The sequence below is a fragment of the Macaca fascicularis genome, chromosome 10, assembly GCF_037993035.2.
Source record: "Macaca fascicularis isolate 582-1 chromosome 10, T2T-MFA8v1.1".
Lineage (NCBI taxonomy): Eukaryota > Metazoa > Chordata > Mammalia > Primates > Cercopithecidae > Macaca > Macaca fascicularis.
In genome coordinates, this window is record NC_088384.1 from 26,027,299 (window position 1) to 26,046,622 (window position 19,324).

At 40.1% G+C, this 19,324-nt stretch overlaps 1 protein-coding gene across 4 annotated transcripts in view; it reads right to left on the reverse strand.

The window, feature by feature from the left end:
• Positions 1–19,324, reverse strand: part of GRK3 (G protein-coupled receptor kinase 3) — a 165,582-nt gene that overhangs the window by 46,883 nt on the left and 99,375 nt on the right. For all 4 annotated transcript variants that reach the window (XR_012418916.1, XM_045364309.3, XM_065522342.2 and 1 more), the window contains 6 exons: positions 17,924–18,025; positions 15,596–15,670; positions 11,796–11,857; positions 7,015–7,066; positions 5,087–5,178; positions 4,217–4,316 (listed from right to left, as the gene is read on the reverse strand). Coding sequence is in view for 3 of the 4 variants with exons in the window: in XM_045364309.3 (XP_045220244.1) it covers positions 4,217–4,316; positions 5,087–5,178; positions 7,015–7,066; positions 11,796–11,857; positions 15,596–15,670; positions 17,924–18,025 (483 nt within the window). In the remaining variant the exon portion in view is untranslated. The remainder of the gene's footprint in view (positions 1–4,216; positions 4,317–5,086; positions 5,179–7,014; positions 7,067–11,795; positions 11,858–15,595; positions 15,671–17,923; positions 18,026–19,324) is intronic.

Genomic DNA, 19,324 nt, shown 5'->3' on the forward strand with positions numbered 1-19,324 from the left:
AAAAGTGGATTTTTAGAAGTAGACCATTAAGTAAAACTCTTGAGCAAGGAACTGTCTTCTTTGATTTCCTACCAACAGTGAACAAAACAGCTTACATTTTGCAGGAACTCGCCATAAAAAAACTGTGATAAAACAGGACCATGAAGTCGTTAAGAAAATCCTTGGCCAGGCGCGGTGGCTCACGCCTGTAATCCCAGCACTTTGGGAGACTGAGGTGGGTGGATCACGAGGTCAGGAGATCGAGACCATCCTGGCTAACACGGTAACACCCTGTCTCTACTAAAAATACAAAAAAAATTAGCCGGGCATGGTGGTGGGCGCCTGTAGTCCCAGCTACTTGGGAGGCTGAGGCAGGAGAATGGTGTGACCCTGGGAGGCGGAGCTTGCAGTGAGCCGAGATTGCGCATGGTGCCACTGCACTCCAGCCTGGGCCACAGAGCGAGACTCCTTCTCAAAAAAAAAGAAAAGACAATCCTCCACACTGCAGTCGGAGCAATCTTTGTGAATTGCAAGGCTGATTATGGTCTCTCTCTAGTTAAAACACTTGGTTTCTAACTGCGGTCATATCATTTAGGCTCCTCAAGATCGGCCTGCGATGCCCTTCATGGTCTGGCCTGGCCTTCATGTCTCTCTCCAGCTTTCTCTTGCACGCCTCCTCCTACCACCGCAGACCTGGCCCCTTATCTGATTCCCCCAACCTCATGTGCCTGGGCTCAGACGTGCACTGGCTCCTCCAACTTCAGAAGGGCATTCACTGACCCCATCTCCACCTGGCAAAAGGCCTTCTGAGCACCGTGTGCCTGTCTTCCATGGCTCTTGCCACAGGTCCCAGTTGTCCATACATTCCCATCATCATTTGAATAATATCTTTTTGCTTTCTGTGCAGCTCTGTAAGAACTAAGAACTGGGACCACAGTCAGGTTTTGGGAGCCCCAGCTTGCCGCAGAGTGCCTGGTTGAACCTAGACATTCAACTGTGGTTCAAGGAATAAATGAGTCACACTTCTGAGGAACCTAAATGATTGACTGGATGAATTGCTGACTGCTCTTCACAGCTGTGGACACGCTTATGCTGGTTCTCGAACATGCATATTTCCTTTTTTGCCATCTGAGAATTACAGAAGAAAACCGGAACAGCACTTCCTACTGTCTTTTGGGGAGATGGGTGGGATACTTAAGTTGAGATTTAAAAACAAAACAAAACAAAAAACTTCCAGTAAAAAGAAAACTGTGGTGAATTAATGCATTTCAGTTACATACCCACAACACAGGAAAGCCTGCCGATATAGGCTGATCAAAAGCTTCGCCTAATGAGGGTATTTTCAACTATGTTTTACTAAAAACTATAGAAAGTATGCCTTGATTAGCAAAAACAATTCCAAATAACTTTACTGTAATTATTTTGGTTAAATTATGCACTTATAAATTTTAAAAGTATCATATAGTTTTGATATCTTTTTTTTTGTTTGTTTGTTTTTGAGACGGAGTCTCGCTCTGTAGCCCAGGCTGGAGTGCAGTGGCCGGATCTCAGCTCACTGCAAGCTCCGCTTCCCAGGTTTACGCCATTCTCCTGCCTCAGCCTCCCGAGTAGCTGGGACTATAGGCGCTTGCCACCTCACCCGTTTAGTTTTTTGTATTTTTTTAGTAGAGACGGGCTTTCACTGTGTTAGCCAGGATGGTCTCGATCTCCTGACCTCTTGATCTGCCCGTCTCGGCCTCCCAAAGTGCTGGGATTACAGGCTTGAGCCACCGCGACTGGCCCGTATAGTTTCGATATCTAAATAAAATACAAATAATTCTTTTAAATTAGTTCAAAGTGATAGCCTCAAATAACCCTAATTTCTTAGGGTTACACCAGTGAGAAACTACACAGCTACTTAACCACATCTCCTCTCACCTGAGAGTCAAATCAATATAAAAATACTACATGAAAATTATACTTATGTTTTTCCAATATTAAAACTTTTTTTCTATAGGCCTTCTTGAGAATAAATATCCAAGGCTTTGAGATAACTCACTGAAAATTAATATTTTAATAACCACTTATAATCTTCATCCAGTACTCACATCCACGTCTGAAATTTAGGATACAGACATTTCCAATAGAAATTAAAAGACAATGCCATTCACACTGATTCCAACAGAGTATGCAGGATGTTGGTTTCCATTCTCATCAGTTAAAAACTTGGTCATGGCCGGGTGCGGTGGCTCAAGCCTGTAATCCCAGCACTTTGGGAGGCCGAGATGGGCGGATCACGAGGTCAGGAGATCGAGACCATCCTGGCTAACACGGTGAAACCCCGTCTCTACTAAGAAATACAAAAAAAAATAGCCGGGCGAGGTGGCAGCGCCTGTAGTCCCAGCTACTCGGGAGGCTGAGGCCGGAGAATGGCGTGAACCCGGGAGGCGGAGCTTGCAGTGAGCTGAGATCCGGCCACTGCACTCCAGCCTGGGCTACAGAGCGAGACTCCGTCTCAAAAAAAAAAAAAAAAAAAAAAAAAAAAAAAAAAAAAAAACTTGGTCATACACACAAAGCAATTCTTATTTGAAATGCTTAATGCCCATACAGTGGGAGGTCAAGGCACATAATTAGAAATTATTTATGGCTATGGGGTTTCCATTTGTTACAACTTAGCGACATTACGCTATTCTTTTGCTTCAAGAGCAAATACCTCTTCTAGAAACACTTTAACAATAGAATAATATAAACTATAATACAATAAATACAGATGATAAATGAAAAACATACAGTCTATAAAGTGATGATAATAGGAGTACTGGCCAAAAAGTCTAGAGATTTGGGGAAGGAAATTAACCTCTCTGGGTCTCAGGTTACTTGCTCAGCAATTGAAAGGAATTCTTTTGGCTGGGCGCGGTGGCTCACACCTGTAATCCCAGCACTTTGGGAGGTTGAGGCAGGAGAATCACAAGGTCAGGAGATCGAGACCATTCTGGCTAACACGGAGAAACCCCATCTCTATTAAAAATACAAAAAAAATTAGCCAGGCGTGGTGGCGGGTGCCTGCAGTCCCAGCTACTCGGGAGGCTGAGGCAGGAGAATGGCCTGAACCTGGGAGGCGGAGCTTGCAGTGAGCCGAGATCACGTCACTGCACTCCAGCCTGGGTGACAGAGCAAGACTCTATCTCAAATAAATACATACATACATACATACATACATAAAATAAAATAAAGGGATTCTTTCATTAGCCACTAAACTTTGGTTTTTGCAGATCCTTTTGGTGAAGACCTTATTTAGAATCCAGCCATGGGATCTGGAAGTCCCTCACATTTCTCACTGAATATAAATCTTCCTGGCTGGAGTATCTACAGTTTCATTCACATGTGGGGTACACAGTTAGTGTCTGGCCCCTCCACGCTCGCTCACCCCATGCCTCTCCCTCTCTGTCCTGACTCCCTAACCCACTCTGAACACCAGGTCCCAGCCATGCCAGTGCACACACGCAGGAACAGGGTACTGGGAGGATGGGTTTTTGGATGTGTCTTCACATACACTGGCATCTGTACAGATACATAAATGCTGAGGTTTTCATCTTGGGTAATACCATTAACAGAAAAAGAAATTGGAATGGGCAGCTATTTAGTAAGAAGATGTAGGGTAAAAGTGGGGTCACACATGTTGAGCTAAAAATGATAGCTTAGTATACAAAGAAAGTGTCCAGTAAGTAGAAATACGGTGCTAGAAATGGAAAGGCTGATAATCAGAGTAGCAGGTAGGTACTGGCAGGTACCGGTCACCTTCCAGGGAAACACTGACTAGGGACAATCTCAAAAGGACAATTCAGAGGTGACTAATCCAAGTCGCTTCTCTCGATTTGCTTCTGAAGGACAGAAGCCACTTTTCTCTTACTTCTCCTCTCTAGGTTAGTCCTTCTTGCCAGTCGTTTAGTCAAGGCTTGACTATATTCCAGTGATTTTTCTGGTTATCATTATTTTCTGCCATCTCCACTACCATATTCTGCAAAGAAGGAAGTCAAGGACAAATAAATAGACACTAAAGGGAGAAGCCATGCGTGTGCATAATGGAGTTGGCTAGTGTTCTTCTAACTTGCAAAATCAAATAAAGAGATACTAACAGATTCTAACCCACCCAAGAACTCGCTGGCCTTATAATCAGCTAGAAGGAAAAATAATAAATCATCCTGCTATAAAACAAACAAAACATTTTTAAAAGAAATGCTGGAAATGGAATACTTACTCCTGTGCTGACAAGAGACAACATGATTCTTTCATTTAAGGCTAATGTTTCTCCTTGCTTCATTTTGATCCTCTTCTTATCTAAGCATTTCATTGCATACCTAGAAACATAAATTTATTGAAAAATCTATGCTGCAAATATATCTAGACTAATTTAAACAATATACATCATACTGGGGCAAGTTTCTGAATATTTAGGCCATGTTTGAAAGAAGCAGAGTAGCACCCAAGCGCCATGCAAGAAGTATTTTTATTTTGCATGTATTGTGAAAATGAAATCAAGCAATACTTAAGATATTTGTATCATTAAATGGATACAAATCCCAGTGAAATAAATGATAAGGCAGATGAATATAAATAAATTTTATTATGACTGATAATGGGGGCATATGTATATATTTAGCAGCTAGGAATTGTGAATTCAGCAATGGTCAATTTTTGTTTTGTTTTGTTTTGTTTTTTTGAGACAGATCTCACTCTGTTGCCCAGGCTGGAGTGCAGTGGCGTGATCTTGGTTCACTGCAAGCTCCGCCTCCTGGGTCCATGCCATTCTCCCACCTCAGCCTCCCAAGTAGCTCGCCCGCCACCACACCGGCTAATATTTTGTATTTTTAGTAGAGATGGGGTTTCACTATGCTAGCCAGGATGGTCTCGATCTCCTGACCTCGTGATCTACCCGCCTCGGCCTCCCAAAGTGCTGGGATTACAGGCGTGAGCCACTGTGCCCGGCCTACAGCTTAATTTCTTTTGGAGGTAAAGTACTTCAAAAGCAATGTCATAGGCTTCCATGTTTCTCTACAGGAATTTTCTTTTCATGCAAATATTAAAATCTTAATAGTGCCAGTAAAACATACGAACACTGAAAGCTTACATTTTTCCAGTGTCTGCTTTCCTGCACCCATAAACTTCCCCGAATCCTCCTCGTCCAATAATCCTATGCACACTGAACTCATTCATGGTCAACTGGGAAATCCAAACACAAAATGAAAACATAAGATTACATAAAGCTATGGTGTTTTAAATATTTTTTCATGCAAAACATAGACAGTAATTAAAATAGCAATCTGACTTAGGGATCTACCCTTTTCATGACTGAGTCTTTAAGCTGAAGGATGAGATGCCCCAGGAGCAAGATTTTCCACAGACTCCCTCAGCTCCACCTCCAGGATAAACGAGGCACCAAATGGAGGCACGAGGGAAGATGATGGAGTGGAACCAAGCCGAACTGTTTCTCCATTCTCACGAATCCCAGATTACAATATGTATATCTTGAAGACAAGTGAATGTGAAATGTCTAATCAAAATGAAAAGTAGCCTTAGCTACTCCAAAGCCTAATGTCTGGGAACAATCCAGTGCTTCCAAGAACTATCAGAGTTGAAAAATGAGAGTCCATGTCAGGGGCATCTATGTGTTTATGATACGAGGCCATATGATCAGGAAACCCAACAGATGCAGGCCATGTGAAGTTGTTATTGATAACATTAGTGAATAGAGAGAACTCATGCTGGCCATGTGAGCGTGAAACAAGGCTAAATGTGAGTAAAGTATATACAGAGGCTGTATTCATTCATAAGCACTTTCCTTCAGTCAATAATATCTCAGTAATGCCCCACTTCATCATTAGATTTAATAATGTGAAATGGCACAAAGACAGATAGTGAATCTGACATTTCACATAAGAGGTCATAAGACAATAGCAAGTACCTATTACTTTACATATCCTGGAAAATTAAAGGTGGGATTCTTTAAGGGTTCCCCCAAACAACCTTAAACATCGTATAGAAACCTGCATTTGGGCCACAGAATTCACGTTTGATTCTCAGAGTCCACAAGGACACAGGGTCACAGGGTCTCCCGAGGCAGAAGCATATGAAAGAACCAGAGCAGAGATAAGGGGTTTTTAGGGTATGTGTTATTGCCTCTTGCTTCTAAATCCTTCCAGGAAATATCATGGGGAAAGGAGGTTAGAAATTAAAAAAAAAAAAAAAAAAAAAAAAAGATCATTTCTTGGCCTTTTAGTGAAGATTAAAAAGAGCAAATATTGTTAAAAATATTTTTAAAAAAACAAAACTGCTCTTCCAACAATACCATTCAAGTAAAAATCTAAAAAAAAAAAAAAAAAAAAAAAAAAATTCCAGTTGATTGTTTTGCCCAATTGCAAGCCTATGAGAAGGGAGATTGTAAAACAGAAGGTAAGAAAGACTGTGCAAAGAAATGTGGGCATTTTCAAACTGCAATAAGGATGATGCAATAAGAATTACTGAAATTGAAAACTTAAAGTAGATGCAACACTAAGGAGTTGACGTGTTAGAACGTGGCCTGGATTGGAAGATTGCTTTTATCACTCTCAAAATGATAAAAAAGAAGATGAAGCCTCGGTCTGATAAAAGACGTCATTATTTTTATTATGACACTCAATTTGTATTACTACATCTAATAATAAGAAAAAGAAAAGGAACTCTACCAGAACGGCAGAAGGCAAGGACATGAAGGACTTACGTTAAGTAAAAGATTTGTGTTTTTACTACTATTTTTGTTAAAGAGTCAATTGCCGCTTAAAATATCCTTTCTTACATAAATAAGCACATTCTCATCTGAATATGAAAACGAATTAAAGCTCCAATTGTTTATAAGGAAGCATGGGAGGGTGAGTGCTTAGTACTTAAAGCTGAAGAGAGACATCTGTGTGGGCAGTGGACCCTCTGGGAGTACGTTCCAGAATCAAGTATTTTCTCATGAGGTTAAGCCAGAGGAAGTTTTTATTTCAGAAAAAGAAAAAAGAGAAGAGTGATACTCACATGGATATTTAATTCAACGTTTTTCCACTGACAAAATCTAGTGAACTTGTCACTAAAAGAGAATAAAATAATTAGTAAAAAGTTAAATATTAAATTAACTGGATTTACAAAACAACACTGTAAGACAGACTAGAACGGCATTCTTGGGTAGCTTGTCAAATAAAGTACGTTTTCTTAAACCCTTTTGCACAGAGCATTTGCCAGTATTCATGGCTTTATTTCATGATTCAGATGAAAGAGTTCATGTTTCTTCTTAATTGTCATAGGCTATGGTAACACTTTTATCTGAATAAGCACAGACCAATAGGGAGATAATATGAACCACACATATAATGTAAATTTTAATAATATACTTTATGTAACCCAATATATTTAAAAATTATTTCAACATGAAACCAATATGAATTAATGAGATATTCTACATTCTTGTTACTATATTAAGTCTTTGAAATCTGATCTGTATTCTGTACTTAAAAGCACATTTTAATTTAGACTTGTCACATTTGAAGTGTTCAATAGCTGTATTTGGCTACTGGCTACCATATTGGACAGCCATGGCTTTTAGAGCACAGCTCTAAGACAAAAAATTAATGTTTACAATAATTCTAAGAGTAGCCACGTGCCAGGCCTGCTCATGTATTCCTCCTACCGACTCTACAGCCAGGTACTATTATGATCCCCATTTTACAGCTGAGACCAAGGCATCAAAATGTTCAGAGGCTTGGCCAGGGTCACACAGTGACAGAGTGGGACAGTGGAATTTGAACCCAGACCAAAAGAATCTAATGTATCGTCTTAATCAAGATTTAGTACTGCCTCTCAAAGACACAGGTAGCATAGAAGAGAAACCCTCAGTCTAGAATCCCAAGAGGCAGTAAGTTCGCCACAATGACATGCTCCCACAATTCACTCAACTGCTTGATGAGTGTTTTCTTTATCCATGAGGAAAAAGATATATCCTGTATCTATTTAAAAAGACACTTTGATCACATTTTTTATTAATGAGCAACATATCTGTAAGGTGGGTTTTTTTTTTTTCTGTTTTTTGTTTTTTGTTTTTTTGAGACGGAGTCTTGCTATGTCCCCAGACTGGAGTGCAGTGGCACAAACTCCACTCACTGCAAGCTCTGCCTCCCAGGTTCACACCATTCTCCTGCCTCAGCCTCCCGAGTAGCTGGGACTACAGGCGCCCGCCACCACACCCAGCTAATTTTTTTTTTTTTTTGTATTGTTTGTATTTTTAGTAGAGACAGGGTTTCACCATGTTAGCCAAGATGGTCTCGATCCACCCGCCTTGGCCTCCCAAAGTGCTGAGATCACAGGCATGAGCCACCCTCCCAGCCAGGTGTTTGTTTTTTAAACTATTTTCAAAATAAATGCATTCTAGATTGAACACTTTTTTTTTTTTTTTTTTTGGTTTTTGTTTTTGTTTTTTGAGACAGAGTCTCAAAAAAAAAAGTCACCCAGGCTGGAGTGCAGTAGTGCGAACTCAGCTCACTGCAACCTCCATCTCCCAGGTTCACGCCATTCTCCTGCCTCAGCCTCCCAAGTAGCTGGGACTACAGGTACCTGCCACCACACCCGGCTATTTTTTTTTTTTTTTTTTTTTTTTGTATTTTTAGTAGATACAGGGTTTCACCATGTTAGCCAGGATGGTCTCAATCTCCTGACCTCATGATCCACCCACCTCAGTCTCCCAAAGTGCTGGGATTACAGGCGTGAGCCACCGCGCCTGGCGATTGAATACTTCTTAAAAGTAGAGAACATTGTGGTGATGGTTCGATCTCATTTTGCCCCTGGCATGATTCATTACACAGACACAGGATTCAGGGAGAGAGGGAGGAAGGGAGGAAGGCAGTTACAGGTAATATCAGCATCATACTGGAATGCCTTAAAGACATCCAAATATCACAGTTCCCTAGGGGCTTCATTTAATGAGCTTTACAATTTTTTTTTTTTCTTTTGAAGACAGGGTTTCACTCTGTGTCCCAGGCTGGAGTGCAGTGGTGCAATCCTAGCTCACTACAACCCTCAATTCCTAGGTTCAAGTGATCCTCCCGCCTCAGCCTCCCAAGTAGCTAGGACTACAGGTACACACCACCACACTCAGCTATTAGTTTTTAATTTTTATTTTTGAAGACATTGGGTGTTGCTATGTTGTACAGGCTGGTCTCGAAGTCCTAGCCTGAAGCAATCCTTGCTGCCTCAGCCTCCCAAAGTGCTGGGAATACAGGGGTGAGCCACCACACCCAACCAGTAGACCTTTTAAAAAATAAGGATCTGTAACAAATATTTCTGAGGCTAATAATCAAATTAAAAATCAAAAGCAGAGGAACAGTTGCAATTACAATAGCATCTTTTTTTCAATTAATCTAAAATGACTCACAAAGAGTGTTTCACTGATCCTCCTAACATGTCTGATGAAGTTGGTGAATTAAAATTATGTTTTGAGAGTTTCTAAGAGTTACTTCAACCTATTTTTTAAAAGCATGGTGCATGCAAAAGGCAAAAGCACATTTGGGTGCACTCTGCATTTATAAATCTATGACAGGTCTTTGAAATTCACTTGGTTTGTTGGGCTAGCTCATACCTGTTTTCTCACAGATTCTGGAGTCCAGAGCTGGTGACAGGGATGGAAATCTGACACATTTTACAACTAGCTGAGGAGGGTTAACAAACAAGGAAGAGAGAAGTGCCCACATATTTTGCCCACTAAGAATGGATTTGCTGTAACAAGTTCCTCTTTAGGAAGTACAGATGGCCCTGAGTATCTAGGCTCAGTTCTGTCTCCACGGGGGTTATCTGAGTGCTATTCCCAACCAATGCCTGGTTACTGAGTGGGACACTTTGACAGGAGGGGAACTGTGGCAAACGAAAGAGCCCAGACAATTACAGGGCTTCAGGTAGCTAGAACCCTTGCAGATGACTTAAAAGGATCTTGGAGAGAAGATCAGAGGTTAAAGACATGGAAACGCCTGGGATGCAGTAAGGGTGGAGTAGAAGAAGTGTTTTTAACTCTGATTCCTGACTCAGTCGTTGTCCTGCTGAGCTACTGAAGTTCACTGCCTGAATGAGGCACAAAGCTCTCAGCTAGAAGACAGAAAGCCTCCACTGCCCTCTCCAGTTCTGCCTCACCTGTAACTCAGCCCCATAGCCCTGCTTGGACCTCAGGGAAGGTGGGAAGACATTGCACACGGCCCTGCATTGCTGATGGCTGCCTCTTTACCATCAGACTCAGGGTGGTCATGGAAAAAAATCGCCTTTTCCATGGCGCCCTGCATGTGCCCAGTCCCAATGAGGTCAAAGGCTACATGACCATATTGATGGAGTCCCTGTGCTTTTCAAAATCAAAGCTCCAAATGTATCACCTGACATGAATTTTTTTTCTAATTTGATAGAAATTAACACATCAACTTTAAAAATAATTTATTCATAGAAAATTGTAATGGCTGCAGAAAATCCCGTGTGCCTGCTTGCCTAAAATGCAAACAGCGTCATTTGCATTTATTGCAAGCATACGAAATGACTGGCTCAAGGAGTGAAAATCACTATTATCTGTGAGCCTGGTTTCAAGCGAAAGGATGCATGGCAAAGTTATAAAATATCCATGGGAGAACCTCATCCCCACTTTTAATTACCTTCCTCTCTCTCCTTTCTCCCCTAAGGATCACACAAAAGTTAGGTTTACCCAAGAGTTGGGAAAGGTCAGATTTTAGGACCAACAGCCACGGAGATGGCTCAGGAGTTGGCTGCAACTCGGCCCTGAGCCAGCAGCCCACCCTTTCCATTTGATGCGGGCGCTTTTTGGCAAAGCTCCTGCTACTACTCAGAAGACAGCGGTCATTTGTATGAATATTAGTTTCCCAACATACTGACTCTACTCCAGGATAAAATTATCTCTTGAACTCCAATAGAATTGCGACACAACTTTGTTTTTAATTGCTTTAGTTCTGTGAATTTGTGGAGAAGAAAACTACAGTAAAGTAGCGATTGTTCTTAAAGGGCAATTACTGAGCAGCTGCAGAAAGCTCTAGCATGAGATATCATCATCATGTATATTGTCTAGAAATTAGCCAAGCTCATAACGTAAAGTCAGTGGCAATGCAGATTCTGTTTTAGAAGGTCCAATTTCAGTGGTGCATTGTCACAGAGACATACTCAAAAACTGAAGAATTGACCAGTAGGTGCCTGAAAAGCGTATGAACTGGACATTTTTATAGGTGTCACTAAAAAGTTTCAGAATATTACATGATAAACATGTTCTATAGTTTGAGTAACCAAGGGACATATTTATTAGGTATTTAATGATGTACACGATTATAAACAGACATTGACCTATGTCCTTAAATTCTAATCCCACATAAATCTCCTACACAGAATCTACCACGCTGCCACTTTTCAACAAGTTCAGGCTTGTCCTACTTTGGGAGACATGTTTCCAAAATCCAAGCAAATGAATCCAATAAATTATAGTCAAGTTTGCATTATTAGCAAAGGTCTCCCAATAAGATACTTTTTAAAATTGAGGTTCCTCAGTGTATATTTTAGACTATATTGAAGCTAAGAAATTGAAGGTCAAAGAGATGTTAAGATAGACAAACCCTAAAGTTATAATGTAAAGTACTGAGGAAACAGCTTAACACAAAGCCTGGCACATTGTATGTGGTCAATGAATACTTGCTCAATGATTAACACACATTCTAAGGTCAGCATTTACAGCATAAGATGAGGTACACATACACAATAAAAAATTGTGTGTATACATGCATAAAGTTTCATACCTTTCCATAAATTTTTGAAAAATGTCACCTCGAAGACTTTCACAAATTTCTTCTATGTATGGCTGGAAGAGATGGAAAAGAAATTCCACACTGAATGAATCGGAACGTATCAAAAAAACACAAACCAGTGAGACTCAGGTTAAAAGAAGTTCCCAATTATGCACTCCCCATAGCATCATGTCTGGTACCTGCCCTTCTCTGTGCTTGTCTAATATTCACTAATGGATTCGTCAATATTTATCTATACCACTTGATTCCATGAAGACAACACAGACAGGTCTGCCCTGTTTGCCACTATATTCCTACTACCTAATATGACTCCTGGCAAGTTACAGACACTTACTCCCTGAGCAGGGCTTGCTTCACAGAGGTGTGACTCGGAAAAGTCTGGTGCTGGGTTTAAAGCTCTGTTGTTGCCATTTCTGAAATTCTTCATCATTTTTGTATGAGGAGCCCTGCATTTTCATGTTGCACTGGGCCCCACAAGTTATGTGGCACAACTTGTAGGCTAATACAAGCATCTGTAATCTGCACTGAGTTTTAAAAACTCAAAGCTAATAGGTCCATGAAATGAAATTTTTTTTTAATTAGCTATTTTATTTATTGATTTTCTATCTCTTAGAGTCATAGAGATACCCACAGGGGAGAGTTGATCCAATCCCACTCCTCATCTTGCAGGTAAGGCTACCGGACTGCAGGCAGTGCACTCCCAAGGTCTCTGAGAAGGTCCATGGCTAAACTGGGGTTAAGGCGAGGGTTCCTGGTTCACATACACAGCGCTCTTGCCCTCCTGGAGGACAACTACCATCTACTTCAACTTCAGGCCACTTTACCCGTTACTGAAGAAATAGCATCAGCTTTCCTTTCCCATGTGATGAACTTTTAAAATCAAGAACTATAAAAATATAAAGTGCCAATATTTCACAGTTCAGCCCAGAGTCAATTAGATAGTTTCAGGAAACATTTTGGCACCCTCGGTTCATTGAATGATCCAAATTTAAACTTTTTTTATGTCTTCATAGATCATTCTGAAAGTTTACAAAAAAAAAAAAAAAAAGAAAAGAAAAGAAAAACTACATCATGGAACAGTACAAACCAAGCGACGAGAATAGGAAGTCTGCAGAAGCCACAGGAACCAAACATGGGCTGGGAGGCAGCTGCAGTCCTTCTGGGAGCCTTGCTTCCTGCAAGCAGAAAGGACGCTAGCCTGGCGGGCAACATGGGGTAGGGGGTAGTGGTTGGGGGTGAGCCAGTCTACGCCAACTTGCAGAACTATCCCTGTCCTGGGGAAGGCACCACAGCTAGTTGCAAAAACCATATGGACTTTGTCCCCTTCGTGGTGAAAGAGGAAGCTAAATTATCTCTCTCTGAAGTTCCTTCCAGCTCTGAAATCCTATGATTCCAGGAAACACACAACATCTATCTTAGCCAAGTCCTCAACAAGTCTCAAGAGGTTCAAAAGAGTCAAGAGACGAAATAGGTTCAAATGTTCAAAGATCTAACAAAAGGCTACATTTATAGATCACAGATTTTTCTATTTATAAAAGCTATTATGTCAATTAATATTTTTCTTTCACATTTTATCAAACATCCCTACATTCTGCTAATAAAGTGAAAGATGAGTGTCACTGGGAATTTCTAAGACTACACAGAATCTACCACGCTGCCCCTTTTCAACAGAAGGAACTGCAGCAGGCCTGCTAAGGCGTATGAAAGCCAGAGTTCAACAGTGACATCAGGATCAGACTACTTTCCCTCTCTGATCCTCAGTTCCCTTAATCTGTAAAAGAGAACAGTCGTATCTAAGTTGCAAGGCTGTTGTGAGAATTCGGTAAGATTAAGAATGCTGAGAGCCGAGCTCAGGGCCCAGTGCATTTTAGAAGCACCCAAGCACAAGCCAGGGCCCCTCCCAAGCCCGCCACCAATGGACCTACCCACTTACTTACTTCTAAAGGCAATCTTACAACAAAAAGAATGTAATAAAAAGCATTTGTATTTACTTTAAAAAGTTTTGTTTTACTATGAACTTCAACTGACTTTATTGGTTAATGTACCTCTGTAAACAGGACATTCAGACACATACTTTTTACTTATACTTAGTCATTATGCTCTGATGGTACAGAATACATAGAATTGTATTAAGACACTATTTTAATAAACATTATAATATTCTCTTCACCTCTGAAATAAGAATAATACCCATTCTATATCCATTTAGCCAGAAAATTATTTTGACTATGTTTTTAACAAACAAAACAACTCAGTAAAGTGTTTTTTAAAAGATATATGAAAGAAATTGCTTCTAAATTGAGTGTTTTTTGAAGGTATGAAAAGAATCCTAGTGGTCTTTGTATCTCCACTGGAACAATGTTTTTTCAATGTTATTTATGTTATAGTAGAAGCTAAAATCAGATTTGTAACACCCATGTATTATGAGGTATAGTTTAGCAATGTTAAATGTAATTGACCATGAGGCTGTCTACGTACCATGGCAAAGTCTGATGAAAACTGAAATTCTGACACTCAAGTATCATGGAGGCAACAGAAAGCAGATATTGACATTGTACTTTCTGACTGTAAGATGTGTGATAATAGCTAACATTTGTGGAGCACAGTGACGGGCGGGCCTCGTACAACGCAACCCGTGTGTGCCCTTCTCACTGAATCCTCAAGACCTCCCTTTGAGGGAGCACGCAGTGTCGTCTCCACTTTGCAGATGAGAAAACTGAAGTTAGGAAGGTGGAGAAGCTTACCCAAGGTCCTCCAGCTGCGGTCCTGGGACTCAAAGCCAGGTCAGGTCAATGAATTCCATAACCCAAGCTTATAACCCACTACTATCCAGACAGGTATTACATTTTATGAAAGTCCATCTAATTATTGTCACAGAAAGGTAACACCCAGTTTGTTACTATCTAAAGGCTCTAAGAGCCAAATCGGCATTTGCTCTGCCGAATAATCAAATTCATTTTGCATAAACACTATCATAAAATGCCAAAGTCAACTTACCTCCCTTTAAATGACCAACTTGTCCAGGAAAAAGATGAGTTGATTATTTTCATTTATTAAAACCAATATATTACTCAATGACATTCTTTCCTATTTCTTGTAATTCACAGAAACATGAAAAGCACTTAGTCACTGAAGAATCTGACTGTCCTTGTAAACCACTGCCACCTCTATAAAAAAACACAGGATGGAAAAGGCTTTTGGGAGGAGGTGAAACCACCTCATCTAAAGAATGCCAAATATATAGGCCTTTTAGTGGGGAATTTGATTTTCCAAGTCTTGTCATTTAAACCTATATGACTGTATTGTGTTCAAGATACGAACAACCAAGGTAAAATACAATTTTCCATGACTCAAAGATCACTCAAACATTTGCTCCTGAATCTTGAAAATAAATCGTATTTCCCGTAGAGGATAATCACAGCAAGTATCAACAGCCTGGCACTACAAAATAAATCTTGTCGAGTCTTTGCTCATCACAGGTGCTTTAGAATGTCAAACAGGAAAAAAAGCTTTCTTCTCTGATATCTTGACTGATTTCTAGAACATAATGTTACTGCAAAGCTCTGGTGGCCTTTTTCAGAAAAGGCTTTATGAAGCACATTGGTAAGAGGACACTTTGCAATGGGAAGACAAGCGATAATAAACTCAAATTGTCCCAGACAAAGCTCCAGATTAGAACACAGTCTGTACAAAGCAAGTCCTCTAGTGTAATTGCACATGCGGAAAGAATGTCACCAAGACCAACTGTTAAGCAAATATTATCTATTTATTTTGGAATCATTTTAACTTACCTGAAAAAGAGTTGATGTCACTTGTTTCTTGGATAAATGACTTTGTACGTGTTCTACAGCTTGCTTTGAGAAAGGCTATCAAAAGTCAAAAATAATATTTTTTAACAATAAGATGTAACGAATCTGTGTATGTTATATAATATCACAACAGATAAATTTAGCACAGCAATTACTAAACAGTAACCTATGGTAATTATATTAACAAACACTCTTTAAAAATCTGTTGAGTATTTACAGGCAATCCCAGCAAGTGCTTGTTCCTCTGGGCATCCAGTTCTTAGCTACATGTCCAGAAGAATGACCATGCAGGGGCTGACACTATGCAATTCCAGAAGGGTTCAAGATCACTCTGATAATAAAGTGTAAAGAATCCTATTATCAGGCCAGTGCACTGGCTCATGCCTGTAATCTCAGCACTCTGGGAAGTCGAGGCAGGAGGATCACTTGAGCCCAGAAGTTTGCAATCAGCCTGGGCAACATAGTGGAACCTCATCTCCATGAAAATAAAAATAAAAATGAGCCGGGCATGGTGGTATGCGCCTGTAGTCCTAACTACTCTGGAAGCTGAGGTGGGAGGATTATTTGGACCCTAAATATATCCATCAACAAACTGATAATGGGGTTGTAAAAATGTAAAATTTCCACCAAATAAGAGAAAATACACAAAAATACCCCTAAGAATTAATGTCAGGATTACAAAGTCAAGCCATAGCGGTAAAAGGCTCTAAGTTAAGGAAAGTCTTACTGTAACCCCAGCGAGGGCAAAAACAATGGAGCTTCCACTGATAAAAATTAAAAGGGTATCCTCCCCACTCCAAACTTCACATTGTGTCTTCTTTAACAATGCACAATAAGAAGAAAGGCTTAAAAGTACCATCATACGAATAAACACCCTGTAAATTGTTGAACTACATAAAAACTAAGTTTTCGGAGGCTTTCCCATTGAACATCTGGCATTCTTCAAGCGTTCAGTCCTTCCCTACTGAGGCAGCAAGGCAGGGAGTGGCAACAATTAGCCGTAGGCCCAGAAATTTCTTCACCAAGCCAGGTGGGTCCAAGGAACAGAGCAGTGCATGCCACAAGAAAGAGACGCCCTCTTTAGCCACAGTTATGCAAATGTCAGCAGGAACTGTAAACAAACAATGAATACAGAAGCACCAAAATACACCATGACCACGACCTGTGCTGTCCAATAGGACTTGCTGCGACGATGGAAGGGTTGTGTATCTGTGCCATCCAGTACAAAAGCCACTAGCCCCATGTAACCACTGAGCGCTGGAAAGGTGGCTCATGAGGAACTGAGGTATTAAAATTTTACTCCCATTTGATTTTAGTTAATTTTTTTTTTTTTTTTTTTGAGACGGAGTCTCGCTCTGTCGCCCAGGCTGGAGTGCAGTGGCCGGATCTCAGCTCACTGCAAGCTCCGCCTCCCAGGTTTACGCCATTCTCTTGCCTCAGCCTCCCGAGTAGCTGGGACTACAGGCGCCCGCCATCTCGCCCAGCTAGTTTTTTGTATTTTTTAGTAGAGATGGGGTTTCACCGTGTTAGCCAGGATGATGTCGATCTCCTGACCTTGCGATCAGCCTGTCTCAGCCTCCCAAAGTGCTGGGATTACAGGCTTGAGCCACCGCGCCCAGCCGACTTTAGTTAATTTAAAGTTAAATGTAAATTGCCACAGGCAGCTAGTGGCTACTGCGTTGACAGAGCGGGCCAGGACTGTCAGGCCACGCTTTGGAAAATATTCCTACTGTAGAGATAGTACATGATAAATCTTTTTCCAGTTACTCCTGGTAGAATCGTTTCCTAATAGCCTAGTTTATCCTAATGACCAAGTTAGATTGTTTATCTGATTTAAAAGAAAAAAAAAATTACAACTGCTATTTAACTACTAATGAACAAAATTAACATAATGATTATAAGCCACCTTATTCATTCAAAGAGACCATTTAAAGTTTATATTTATCAATAGTTGATTAGCTTAATCGTTAAAGTATAGCTCATTTTAAAATAACAAAGCTTAATTTCCTTCAGAATGTCTTGCATTGAGACGAACTTTTTCTTCAGTTGATCTAAATTAGCGATTTTATTTCATTGATTTTTGCAGAGAAAGTATCAGCTTTTGGAAATGAACTAAGCTTAGATGAAGCAACACACGTCGTGCCAATATTACCAGGAAACAAATGACAAAGCAGAAGAAATGGGTTCCATCCCGGGCATGCATTTTTCAATTGTAAACACCTTTCTACTGTTTTATTTTCATTCTGGAAACACTGAACATGGTCCCATATTCATCAGTACTAAAGTAACAGAGCTAGAAGAAATACTTACATGTGAACAGGAAAGAAGTTCCTTCATGATGTAGGCATCATAAATTTGTCGACTTCTGCAAAGGCGGTCTTCCTCATTATCAAGTTTTTCATATTCTTTTATCTAGGTTTTTTAAAGTTATCATAGTTAGGTTATGTCTTCCTGGAAACTTGTCTCATTAAAATATATTACTGGCCCAGGCAGAAACCACTTGCACATGAGATAAAGCAAATTACTGAACCAGCTATTCCACAGGAAACAGCTACTTCTAATGTTGTAATAATGAAGTTGGAATAATTTAAATTCAACTAGAAACATACAAGTGGATTTTTTCCCTATGATGACTCTCATCACTTAAATGTAGAAACGTAATATTAGGAAACACGCACTGCCATGGTTACAATTATCTTACAACACACGAGCCATAGACCATGCATCCTTGCCAATTCTCCTCTCCAAAGCACAAATCATTTCAATTTGGCTGTAATTCAGTTCTAGGAGTTATGATAGGGAATGTTCTCACTCAACTACAGTGTTCCAAAACTACAAGGAGGAAAAAAATATATTGCCAGAATTCCTGCAAAGAGATTTTTCAAAAATCAACTAAAGCAAATAAGTATTATAGAAAGGAATTCACCCACAGATGAAAGCATTGACTTTGCAGGTTGGAACCTCAGTTGCACTATAAAAGTATTAACAGGCAGGTGACTTCAAATCGCGTACTTTGCTGTATTCAGGAAAGGTAACCTGGCTGGTGTTAAAAATGACTAAATAATGAGACTGTGCTTTACAAATATTTGCCTTATGTGGAAATGGCTCCCAATGCTCTAACCTGGTAACAGAAGGTCCTGGACCTCAGAATTGTTCCCAATTTATTTACAGAAATACTTTTAATCCAAAAGACAAGAAGAAAATGAAAACATACATGATCTATGAAGCTCGGAGGGAGACTGTCACAAAGATCCTCACTATAATGACTGATAGTACATACGACTTATTTTTGGAAAAGAAGGTTTCTAACAGTTATCCACTTACTATATTGACCTAAGCACTCTTTATTTTGGTATGATAAAAGTTGGCACTAATTACGCCCATGGGAGAGAGCACCAACTAAACAGAAATAAAGGTTACCTTTTACTTTATAGTATGACCTTCACAGTTTTGAAATCAAAACCAGCATATCCTATTTATTAGATTCCTAATTAAGATAAGGGCACAGTCACGCAGGTGAGGGGAAAAGGGTATGTGAAGCACTGAGGTCCCATATGGTTCACACGCTGAGAAATTACCAGGAACATCTTAACTGTCCTGAAAGATCATCAGTGTTACACTGTGATGGCTGAAATTCACATGGAGTCTTCTTGAAAAAGACAATAAAACCTGACATGCAGGCAGGCAGGCCGGGGAAGGTTGATACTCTAT